The 12,883-nt window shown below is 41.7% G+C and overlaps 1 protein-coding gene across 2 annotated transcripts; it reads right to left on the minus strand.

The window, feature by feature from the left end:
* Positions 1-5,501: 5,501 nt before the first annotated feature.
* RPS15A (ribosomal protein S15a) lies at positions 5,502-10,643 on the minus strand. 2 transcript variants are annotated; one of them, XM_067306366.1, is made up of 6 exons: positions 10,557-10,584; positions 9,950-10,044; positions 9,294-9,431; positions 8,465-8,544; positions 6,902-6,987; positions 5,502-5,634 (listed from the first exon to the last, which is right to left on the minus strand). In XM_067306366.1, the coding sequence occupies exons 3-6, from the start codon at positions 9,424-9,426 to the stop codon at positions 5,541-5,543; spliced, it is 393 nt and encodes a 130-aa protein (XP_067162467.1). In that variant the 5' UTR covers positions 9,427-9,431; positions 9,950-10,044; positions 10,557-10,584; the 3' UTR covers positions 5,502-5,540. The 2 variants fall into 2 exon arrangements, with proteins under 2 accessions (XP_067162467.1, XP_067162468.1); XM_067306367.1 differs by lacking the exon at positions 9,950-10,044 and having other exon boundaries at positions 10,557-10,643.
* Positions 10,644-12,883: the final 2,240 nt, after the last annotated feature.

A 12,883-nucleotide genomic window follows, 5' to 3' on the forward strand; every position in this document is an offset into this window, starting at 1 on the left:
ACTCTTCCCAACTCTTCATTGATTAAAAAAATCACCACGATGCAATTAATAACAGTGCCTCCCCGCCTTCAGAAACAAGGAAGACACTTATGAGCAAACACCACAAACGAGGAGGACAAAACCACGAGCGCAGTCCTTGCTGCAGCCACCCTGTCCCGGTGAAGCATGAACCCTCTGCATGCAGCGAATTCCCACAGGCTGCCATCTCCGACCGGCTCCTCTGGCCACGCGGATCACAGCACCTGGCCAGCAGATTTTACTGCTTTGCCCTATTCATATAAACAAAGCCTGGCCCTAGGTCCAAGTTACCTTCCACGCACCGAGTGAGAATCACCTGGTAAATGCTAAACCCAACCCAGTCAGACCCAGGATGACCGGACAGCTTTCAAAAGTCCAGGGAACTAGTGGGTAATCCTGGCTACTGGGACTACCTGACTATATACAGGGTGGCCCTCCCAAAGGTCAAAACTCTTACTACCTTCACCAGAACCACAACGACATTTCTTTGCACATGTTCTCCTTTGTTTATAGTGCTTTTAATTTAAGATTTTTCTTATATATGTCACATAATAAACCAGACTAGATGAAATAAAAAATGTAAATGGGAGGTTTTATGCCTTCAGACATCCTCCCTCTGTCTGACAAAAGCAGCAGGAGGTCAATGGATATATTTTTTTTCCAGGAAAAGATGCACCTTTAAGTATCAAGCAATGAAGGCTTACCCAGTTACTCCTATCACTTGCTATGTCAGCACTTTCTTGGTAAGAAATATTTGTAAACAAAACCAAATTATTCCAGGTCATGAATAGAGCCAGTAGTCAAAATATAATGTACCAGAACAAGCAGATGACGAACAGCAGGGGAATTAAGAGAAAATTAGATAATTCTTTTTAAAACAGAACTGCATGAGCAAAATGGCTGCATTTGAGCAGAAAAAGCATTCAGAGACACGAGTGGGAACAGGACCTACTAGCTTCTGGAAGGCCTCAACTCTGACAGAAAGTTTTTCTGGACTTGGTTAAATCCATCACGATGTTTAGTGAGAGCCTGATATTTGTTTTAATTGGTCATAAGACATTGAACTGAATATTGTTTTAAATCTAAATTAGCTGAATAGTAGTAGACAAAACACAAGAAATCTTGTCATTTGAGAGCATGTAATTGTAATAAAAAACCAAAATAACAGCTTTGGTAGCTTTTCTCTTGGTGTTAGCACAGCACAGAGCCCGGCTTCCCTTGATGACAAAGCAGCATCAGAGCCAACAGTCTCGTCACAGGCAAGACCAGCCAAATCCACCCACGGCTAGTCCATCTCTCCCAGCTGAGCTGCTGAGACTGTGACTCCTTAAAATAAAACTGTATTTTATTTTGCAAGATCTGGGTAGCTCACACAAACCCAAGGTGCTTGCCATAAGCTAAGGCAGCCTAGAGGTTTCCAAAGGACAGCAGGAGGCCCTGACACACTCACCACTTCCACCCATTTTCTTTCTGCTGCACAGCAACAACATGCATCCTCGTCTGCCTCTGCTGCCTTCCCCCTAGATGCCAGTAAGCATGAAAGAGTCACTAAAATAACTGCTCAGACTTTGGAGACCAAGGTTGAATCACTACTTGCATTTCTGGTGCAAGGAATTGACACATGAATTTGAAAAACAAACCAACACAAAACACACACAGCATTCAGGGGAACTGAGCTGATTGAATTACCTATGGCAGAAAACAGACAGATCAGGAGAAGGTCATCCCTGAGCGTTTCCAGCAAAGACACTCTCACACACCAGGCTTTACTCTGTCGCAGTATTTTGAAGTCCATACTTAGTCACACCTCCCATATTATCTTAAATGAGGACCTACTGCATCCAAGTCAGAAGTTTACCTCTGTGGACCAGAGTACGAGGCAAGTCCAAATATTTAGCTCTACTCAAGGAGCAGAGAGGCCAGCAGCAGTGCCAAAGTCAAGCAGTCACTAACCAGTGCTCCCGGGACCCTCCTCACACTACAGGATCCCACTGAAGTCTCCAATGACTCAGTCATCTGCTGCCATCTGTTGACAACTTCCCACTGCAGAAATAAATAGGTATTTCTCCTGATGCACAACAGGTTATTCACACGTTTTATCCTGTTCTTAAACGATGGCACTACAAGCAATGGCAATCCTATGGAAAACCATGAAAGGTTTTCCAACACATCAGTAGTTCTCAGGTGTCACCCATCCTCCCAGTTTTCCCCATATGATGGCCATCTGCCTCTGTGCATAGAGGACCCCTCCCTAACATCTCGCTCTGCTCCACAGGTACCAAACACCTTCTCTCAGACTAAGGCTTTGACTTGATTGCCAGTTGCACCCAGTACTCAAGCTTGCAGGTTTGTGCCTTTTTCTCTTCTCACCTCTCCCTGTTAATCCTTTTTATTACCCCAAATGATAATTAACTTTTGCATACAAACGTTGCTTTCCCAAGGCACATGCCCCTAGCTCAGAAAACACCGAGGCTTAAAAAAAGCACTAATTTGGGGGTTTAAGTATGTCAGAAAATAAGATTTTCTGCAACCCCTTTTAAAGTAGCTGCATTCCTGTATTCACAGTCCTGTGCCAACTCCTCAATCTCGTTTCAGAAGTTACCTGAATCTCCAGACAGCAGTCATTGTCCAGTGGTAAAGACCTTTCTCATCAGCGAGTTGCAAACTGACAGGTACTCAGAGATCATCTTAGGACTCAGATCGGCTGCATTAGCTTCCACAGTTGTGCTGTAAGTCTGTATGTATCACTACATTTGTTAGATGCTGCACTTGTGCGAAGTCCAGGATTACAAATAGGGCCATTAGCAAGATCTTGAAAGGTGCAAACCTTTGCACTGAATGTCTCTGCATTAACCTAGAAATCCTCCTTTAAGGAGCAGAAGTTACTTATTCATTCATAGGAGCTGACTATTCCAAGAGTAATACCAAAACATCAAGCTGTTTTCCCAAACACACATCCTGGTACAGTTTTCTGACTGACAGAAGGCACCTGCCCCCAACTACCCTCTAAATATTAAAAGAAAAAAAAAAAACAAAAAAACCACACACACACACCCCAACACTGAAAATTCATGGTATAGTCTTACATTAGGAACTGCCACATGAGTTGTGTAATTGTGAACAGGAAGAAACAGTCAAAGCATTCTCCAGATCAAGCCTTATGGAAATCCATGCTGTAAATTACACTGCACATGGTAAAGTTTGCTGTGGAAAAGGTGCAGCTGCTGCTGTATGCTTACCCAAAAGTCATTCTTTTCACAGCTCTCATTTCTTTTTAGTAATTCTGTAAAAGTTGTCAGGTTGGCTTCAGCAGGACTGTGTAATAACTATTCCCAACTAGCTGGTCAACTGAGAATGTCAAAAATAAGAGTATTTCAGGACTATATATACTTCTTTATATTAGGGTCATCATAATGCATATTTGTGCAGTATTAAAGCACATACCCTTACTACAGGTAAACTGCTTGGTACTGACAAAAAACAATGTGTTTGGTTTCTAAAACTGGCTTAAAACATGAAGAATGGAAAATTAGCAGGAAACCCAAAGCCATAGTAAATTCATACAAAGGAAGCCTTCTTACAGCACCACTGGTCTTCTTCCATCAGATATTTGGAACATCTGCAGTACCTAAGACTGATACAAACCAAAATTTTATAAAAATGAACAGTGGAATCTTGAGGTGATCTTCAGGGTTATTTTAAGCAAGAGATACAATAGCTCAGCTTGTGCATGTGATCAGTGCCCAATACTGCAGAACTATCTCCATGAGGAATCCAAAACGTTTCTGTGACAAGAGTTTGATTTAGTGATAAATTAGAAAAATGGAGCTAAGACAGACTTTTACATTTCATAACCACTCTTTGTAGTTCAGTTTATAGACCTCTGTCTCCAGGTGACCAAATTTCTGCCTCAGAGGATCATAAAGCTCACTTTCTGATTGCTGATATTGAGGCTCACACTGATTACACTTGAATGCTTTGGGGCCATCTGCAGTGCAGACTTTGTGAACTTTAACTGAACGCAACAGATGCGAGAGGAAAACTAGCCTTCTTTATACTTGTGCTCTTCTCAGTCAAGTTGCAACTCCCTTTACTATGGGACCCTAGGGTGCACCACCAGAATGCATACTTTAAGTATTCTTTTGCAGCTCTATTGTTACTTGATCAGAGAAAAGACACATTAGGTTAAGACCATACCTGCCTGCCTAGAAAAAGGTAAGACCTGCTTGTTTAGGAATAAGCATCACCTTCTGATTTTCCCCATAAGAAAATAATCATTTAACCTACTTCAGTTTAGCAAGTTAGAAACTACGCAGTTTAAAGACTTTGTGCCTCAAGAGTCATTTCCATCCCAAGGCTCTCTGAAAAGTTTTGTGATGGAAGTAGCACCTTCGAGGCACAGTACTCCTAGTCAAACTATTGTACTTATGATCAAGACACATCACCAAGAAGGAAAATTGTTTCCAATTGTTTGTATCAAGGAAATCCATGAATTCACCGTAACTGCTTTAAAGTTTAAATGTTGAAAAAGACTTGTTGAGTTTCCATATGAACTTTCCTAACAGACTCCAAAGAAAGCAAAATAAGGCAAAGGATTTCCAACTGCTGTTGACGGGCAATGCAATCAGCCCAGAAGCTTCCTTCCCGTTCTCTACTGTCTGCAAGTAGCTCTTTGTCCACAGTCACTTGCTCTGTTTACTGCTTTGAAAGAAGCTGTTGATTTTTCTGTCAAGTATTCTATGCCCTCATGTATCAAGAAGCCTAAAACAGACTGACAACACAATACTAGACATTCACTGCTTGCTGGTTCAAAACTCCTTACTCCCTCACTTCAAAAGGGATTTAAAAAGATCCAAAACCAAACAATTAAGTCTGCATGGCAACCTGCAGAGCAGCTGCAGAGCACCTACCCAAGATTTTTGTTTCCAAGAACCATCAAACTAGAAATTTGAGGAAAAAAAACAATTTACCCCAGTCCTTCAGTTACTCCCTACATTATAAGTTTTGAAAGAAGTTTGTGTGATCCAAAAACAAGCTTCAAGCATCTTAACTACTCCGCAATCCTATGTCCTATAACTTTTTAAATAATCTTAAACCACAACCAGAAAATATCTTCTGGCAGGGCATCTTCTATTATTTAGCCTACAGGTGAAGCAATGGAGTCACACATATCTAAAAGGTGACCCAACCACAGGACAGAATAGTACGTAGCTTAGAATTCCACTACTGAGGCTATTTTGGATAACTGTCTGGAACTCATTCAAAAAATGGGTAACTATTAAAAGCATGTTATATCATTAACAGAAATAAAAGTTGCAACCACAGATGGTGTGAAACTCAAATGTCTGCGCCGAGTCCTTAACTTGCAATATCTTATATCTGATGTAAAGTCAGAACTTTAGCATTGTTAAATAGTTGTCTGTTACAAGCACTCTTGCAGGTATGGCTAGGAACCATTAAAATACTGACTGGAAACACCAGAGTCCATTTGAACAATTTATTAGTATCCTCTTTTACAAGTTTTAGAAAAAGAATCCCAGGATTTTGCCTCCTGTGTGTTTTCGCCTAGCCTCCTCGTGGTCCATGATGCCAGCTGAGGTTGTCAGTACTATGTACCTATTAAGAAAGAAAAAATGCTCAGTAATTTAAGTTTTGTCCTATACTCACGCAGAGCTGACAGCACTATCTAACTCCATTTTTGTACTACAACAGTTAAGATCTGTTTCTGTTAGAACTGGCCTAATGTAACTAAGATCAGGTTAACAAATATCAGACAACAATAAAGAGCAACACTTCTCACAAAGTACAATTTTGAAGCACACAAAGGACATTCATAGGCTTCAGATTTCCAAATATTTGCATAGTCTCAAGCAAGTTTTCATATACATTGCTACTGTAAAGCCAGTTCAGCTGTTCCAGTGCTACCAACTCTACAGTTTCTAGACAAAGTCTGCTGCTGTGTTAAGCAGACACTTTTCTTCGCAGCAGGTATAGTTGCCATGGTGCCAGACAGCTTCTAAAGTCTGAATGCTTTATCACTGTTTTGAACATAATTCACTGTGATGCAGATGGGTATCTGCACTGACAGCTAAAGCAGCCTTAGTAATATCTAATGCCAACATCTGGATTATCAGTATACTTCATCCACACAGCTTGATGATTGAGAATCTCTTATGCCACCACTCCACAAATACTCTTGAAAAAAAAAATCTCAATATAACAATACACAGTAGTAAGCTATAGGTACAGCAAAACTAAACTTAACGCTGGAGCTTTAACAACAGAAATGACAAGAACTGTTAATCCTGCCTTTGACAGGACAAACCAGATGAGCCACTGAAGACTCTTCTAGCTCTGTTCTGGTACACTGTGGTTCATTACTCTTGACTTAGTGAATTTTGAGAATGATCACCATACTGCAAAATAGTAGGATTCTCTATGTTTTGGAGGTTTGTTCAACAGAAGCCCTAAGACTTGCAACACTTAATATCCAATTCATTTACTCACAATGAGCATGACTAAGGTAGTATGACCTACTTCCATTGATCTGGTAACTTAGAATACTCACTCCCCACCTGTAGATGACCACCAGTAAAATTAAAATGAGTAAGAAAAATCCAATAGCTGGTTTCACCATTTCTTCTACAGCTTCAGTGCAAAGCAAAAATAGGTCCTTACCAGAGCCACTTAAAAACTGGTTAAAAAAAGGCATTTATATGGAAGTTTAACTTTTGGGCTGATGTCTACTTTCAGACTCAGAGAAGAAAGTGTCAAATGAGTCTAACTTAGACAGTATGGAAGTGTAACAAAAAACTCCTTCCATACATTCCCTTCTCCAGCTTGTTTTACATAGGACAGGCATTTAACTCCTCTCCATACTTACCCAAATTGACGCGAAGGCAGTAGGTTGTTCTGCCACTTTTCCAAATCCTTCAGCTGAACATCAAATCTGGGACTGATTACACCACACTATAAAACAGAACTCCATTACAAACTGAAGAACTTCATAAACTGCATTTATACATTTGTCATTCCAACTCACTGTATGAAAGAATTCAACAACTGCAATTCAAATCTTTTTTTGTCAGCAAAAGACTGAAGTACCAAGAAGTATTCTCCATTACTCATAACATGAAACAGGACTTTTTCCTCAGAGAAGTGAGGATTCTCACACAGCTAAACAGCTTTTATTTCCTTAGCCTTGCCTCTCCCTCCTTGCCTACGTGGAATGACTTATATTGCTACTGAAGCTAAATTAAACAATTTAATGGCTAGATCTGGAAGAGTACAAAAGCATACTAAGCCACTAAAGATTAATATCCTACATCAAAAAAACTGAGATTACCCAGGGGTATTTTACTTGGAAAAATCATCATACAGAGTTAGCCAAAAATACCTGGAGATTTTAAACAAGGAGAAATTAAACACGCAAAAAAGTCATCATCTTTTTCAAGTCAAGCATATTAACTATTGACCGGGACCACTACTACCATTTTCAATTAGCTTAATAAATATCCAGAACAAAAACAAAAGTATACCTTCTGCACTGATGGACATTTTACTGAACCAATTTTTCTGTTATTTCTACTACTGAGAGAAGCATTATGTTCAGCTGTACCACTCAAGATCATCTACAAAGCATCCAGAGACAGTTTAAGGAACACTATACTCAAAACTGACATATATTATGAAACCTAACACAATCCAGATTATTAGTGCTATAATTCACTCCCTACTACACTCAAATAATTTTTAGCTGCAAGATTTGTTCACCATGATGAAACTTCCCAGCATATTTTGAACTATTAATTTTTTGATTTACTGAAAAACTACCTCTCACTTGAATAGCTTAATTGGAAACAATGATACATTGCAAAGTCATCACTAAACTAGACAGCCCAGCATTTTAAGACAAATGCACACAAAAAAAAAGCAATTGCCAAAACATACATAAATACTTCATATGCCCCAGCAACTTAAGAAGCACCAATACAATTGGAGAATGTACCATTTAACTTTCCCTTAACTGCAAGCAAAGCCCATCTATCAGCAGCAGCAAAGCTGGTCTTCTCACCATTTACAGGTATTAAGCATCAACTAGAAAGCAACTCAGCTGCTATCCATCAACACAAAAGTTTTAAACAGCTTAAACATAAAAGAAATCAGGAAATCACCAGGTAACCAAAAAGAGAAAGAAATACAACGTACTCGCAAGCTTGTATTCTGTGTTTAACAGAACTGTAACTAGACAAGCACATCATTTTGAAACTAGAAAAAATAATGAACAAGTTAGGCTACTGATAACATCCATACTACTCTCCACATACATGAACTTGACAAATACCACCCTCTTTATAAGTAACATTTTCAGAATTGGAGAAAACATGAAAAAATTTCAGATTTAAACCGTTTCCTAGAGAACCAAGTTCAGAAAGACAAATCCTACCTTGTTGAGTCTGCCTGTGAGATTCACAACAATCTTCCCAGCTCTGTGATCATCAATTATCTCAAACTCACCAATGTAACCTATAAAAGATTAGAAAGCAGATAAAACCAGATGTATAACACGTAGCTACATACAACTCATTTTAACTAGGTTGCACAAAACTTGTTCAAACATCTTCATTTACTTAAGTCTAAAAAACACCTTAAAAAAACAGCATCCAGATAATTTCTGAACAGTTTGTTTTCAGCAAACAGTTTAACCCACTTTAGTGAATCTGGTGCAGCTCAAATGCACCAAAGAACTGTTTGTTGTATTTAACTATATTCTGTAAAGCTAGAATCCATGTGTAACACTGGAAGGAGAATTAGCTTTTTAGAACTTGTCTCGTACCTGTATAATCCTTGCAGTAGTTTTATACCTTAGAAGTTCTTTTGTTTAGAAAGAATACAGTAATCAAATAAGCTTATTCAGCCCCTGCAATACAGTTAATAACAAACTCACCTAAAAACATACATACATAACTTGCGAAGTCATTCTACAATGACTATTACCACCAACTAATTGTTAAAGTCTAAGCAGAACTAAACTGCCAGTTTAACAACATGCTCAAGCTCTTCCCAAAGATCTCCTTCATTAAAGTAAAGCAGCTACTAAAGCAAACCAGCCAGAAACCACGAATGAGTGCTTGCCATTACCCAGGAGATTTCTGTTTCATTTAAACAATTTACAGTATTGAAATTAGACAGAAGAAACAATCTAACATTATCATACTGGACCTTGTTTGTGATTCTTCACAGACAAAAGTCAACTTCATGCAGTCTAAACTTACCATGCTTCATCATCACAGTTAAAAACCGGACAATTACTTTGGAGCATGGCCTAATGAGAACTTGGCGTTTTCCACGTTTCTCTGCATTGTTGATGCTTTTAAGAGCATCGGCCAGAACGTTCATGCGCACCATGGTGCCTGTGGGAGAAAAAGACAAGCAGTTATGTATACCAGCTTTTCATCATGGATATGTTTAGAAACACACTTTTTTTAGAGCTACTTTTATGCCCTGAAAAATCTAGCATTCTCGCAAAAAGTTACACTAAAGCTTAAAAAGCACTTTAAGGCTAACAAACAGGTCAACTCATGTAGTCAGGTATGTCCAAAGGGATTCATAACCATCATAACAACTTGGGACATGTGACATACTGTTACTTAAATACAGCTTTATCAGCAGACACACACACAGATTTAAAATACACTATCTAGGAAACATTACATCAACATGGCACCTTTTCTAGGTGAATTATTTCGGGCTTTAAAACTCATGGAGCATTAGCTCTGTTTGAAAAATAACATATATATGACATTAAATATACTTGACACAGTGCTCTCAAAAGGGCACTGGGCATGAACTTTTGCATTCTAGTGACAAAAACAAGAGCTCTCCCAGTACCACAAGGCATTACATGACTTGATGCTGTCGTGCCACTTACTAATAGAGCCAGTGCACTGCCAGAGCTACACAGGAAGGTGCTCCTGACGCTGGGCCCAAGGGGCCAAGTCAAGCCATTCCCGAGATGGCCGGGTCCTGCAGCACATGAGCGGTTTCACCACTGAGCAGGCGCCCCCGGAGCAGCAGCCCTCGCTAACTGCTGCCCAAAGGCGAGCCCAGCCAGCACCCCTCCGTCCGCGGCGAGCCGCCCGCTCCCGGGGCCCAGCCCGCCGCCCTTCCCCAAGCCCTGCGCTCCCCCCGGGCCCCGCCATACGATGCTCGCTCCCCCAAGTCCCGGGCCTGGCGTCCGGCTGGCCTCCCCCTGTCCAGCCCAGCCTCCCCCTGCACCGGGCCGGGCCCGGCCTGGCGCCGTGGCCCCCGCCCGCAGCTCTGCGGAGAGCGGAGCCACAGCCCGGCGGCGCTGCCCCCCACCCCCTGCTCAAGAGGCTCCAGATAGCGCCAGGCAAGGCACCGGCAGCCCAAAGTCGGCGGGGCCGTTCGGGCGCAGCCTCGGGGCCCCGGGGAGGCGAGCGGCGGCCGCCGCAGGGCCCGGATGGCCCCGGTAGGAGGCGGATAGCGGCCGGGACCCAGCAGCACCCCCCACTCACCGGTGCAGCAAGATGGCGGAAAAGGAAGGGGCCCGGCGCCCGCGCGGGCTTATGGGAAGTTGCAGGCGCGCAGGGCGCCCGGGCGAGTCTCGCGAGACTTGCCGCCCCAGTCGGGAGGCGCCGCTCGCGAGGCCCGGCCATCCCCTATTGGCCGCGAGCCGCGCCCGGCAGGCCCGCGGCGGCGCTTCCGCTCCGTCTCCTATAGCAACGCGCACGCTTCCGCGGAGAGCCGCGCTACGGCCGCTTGGAGGGGCCAAAATTAGTGGAGAGCGCGGGAGCGCTGCCGCCGACCTGGCGGAAGAGCCTGAAAGGTTGAACTGCTGCTGCCAGCAGCTCCTCGGCCGGGACACGGACGCAAGCGGATCGCGCACCGCAGCCGAGCTGCAAAACGTCTGCATTTTGTGGGAGAAAATCCAAGAGGTGCGCCCTCGCCAGCGTTCACCCGCAGGCAGCGAGCTTAACCTTAAATAACTCACCAGAACCAGAAAGAAGCATCTTGGCGCTAACTTGTCTTCTACACAGCAAATTGGACATAAACACCCGTTCTAGATGGACAGCTGGACCTGGGGCAGCAGGCAGTTTGCTCAAATTGAATACACCAGCACCTCATCTTTAAATAATGTAAAGCTTCTGGTTTCTTGCTGTTTTTTAAAAAAGATGACTCAGACCTGTCTTTAACCACCACCCCGCACTCCGCAGCTGCTTTCCCATTAGCTACTGCAAAGCTTTCGGAGGACAATTACTATCATGGCACTAGGTTTGAGTTCCAGCCAAAAGCAGCAGATTGGCACTCTACCATCAGAGTGAGCGCTCAGAGTTATATTTAAGAGAACTCGCAATGCATACAGCACTTAAGAACTGGTCTGGAAAAAAAAAAAAAAACTTTATCACAAACTGAAGTACAAAAATGTACACGGCAGAAGCCATAGAAAGGTTCTCAGAGAACCAAAAAGATAGCTTAAACATCTTCACTTGCTATTTTATGTTAAATACAAAAAGTACATTTTAATCAAAACTTAATAGGCTAACAGATACCTGACTTGCCAGAAAAATTGACTGACGTGACACTATTACTACAAAATATAGAATCCACAAAATAAGAACGTATCTGCATCCATGTGGCATGATTTGCCTTTAAAGATACAAAGTCTTGCAGTCACAATGCAAATTCATGGTCTCTAGCAAATACACCATGGGTAACTACAATTAAGCTTGGAAGTGTTTTAAAAGGTGCTATTATTTCTCTCAGAATTCTATTACTGTCATGCCAGGTGACATTTTACCCTGTGTGCTATTTAACTCACTGCAAACTGCTAACAGTCATACTAATGTATATGGTGAAAGCATTAACTATAGTTGCTGAGAAACAGAAGAAAGTTGCCTTACAGTCTTGAAAGTAAAAGTGTTCACACAGTTCTCAAGTCACCTATAAAAACACTGGTAGCCAAAAACCAGCATAATCCTCTTGAGACTTAACCCACATTGTAGAAAAGGGTTCCCAAGTTAATCACCCCTTCAAGGTCATTTGAAGGAGCAGAACTGCAAGTTGCCAGTGGTTTAATTATATACATAAAAAAACCCACCCCCCACATAGTGTAGGAATTACTAATATATTTGATTTGTACTGAAGTTTTAATTGGGCCATATACACTAACAGAACAGCGTAGTACTCCATATTGTGAGGATTTACATGAGGAGCTGAAGGTCTATGAGGTTAACAGAAAGCCACACCAAGACAATTGATTGCGTTTCTACAGAACTTCAAATGAGAACATGGCTCTTAGAGTATTGTAACAGAGAAAATTTACACTACTTTGTTATTAATCTGGGGGTGCAGGGGTTGACCAACTCTTCTGAAGACAGCTCTACAGCACTGTTGAATATCACAGCTTGCCATTTATATGCAGTATTTCTTTCAACACCAGTTTGTTTGTGCAAGTAGAGCATTTTCTAAATAACATTTTCAATATTGCATTGTAGCATCTCCCTGCATTTCAGATCTGTTACAAATTTGACTTACTGGGCACGATCTGTTTTTCTTCCCCACAAATCCTTCCATATAACCCCAGTCCACTTTATCAGTTTTAATCAACTATAGATGATATTACAGCTCTTCCCCTCTACAGCAGAAGCTGTCAATACTTACCAGGTAGAAGTTTTACTATTTGCAATGGGCTATTTCAAACAAAAGATTCTTTTCTGTTAAGACATTGTGCACTGATCGAGCAATGTATAGGACTACCATGTGACACTCTAACACATACCCAGGTCCAGTTCTTGATTAACAGACATTTGCACAACTTTATGTTCAAAGAACAACTCTGAAA

The sequence above is a fragment of the Apteryx mantelli genome, chromosome 16 (genome assembly GCF_036417845.1).
Source record: "Apteryx mantelli isolate bAptMan1 chromosome 16, bAptMan1.hap1, whole genome shotgun sequence".
Lineage (NCBI taxonomy): Eukaryota > Metazoa > Chordata > Aves > Apterygiformes > Apterygidae > Apteryx > Apteryx mantelli.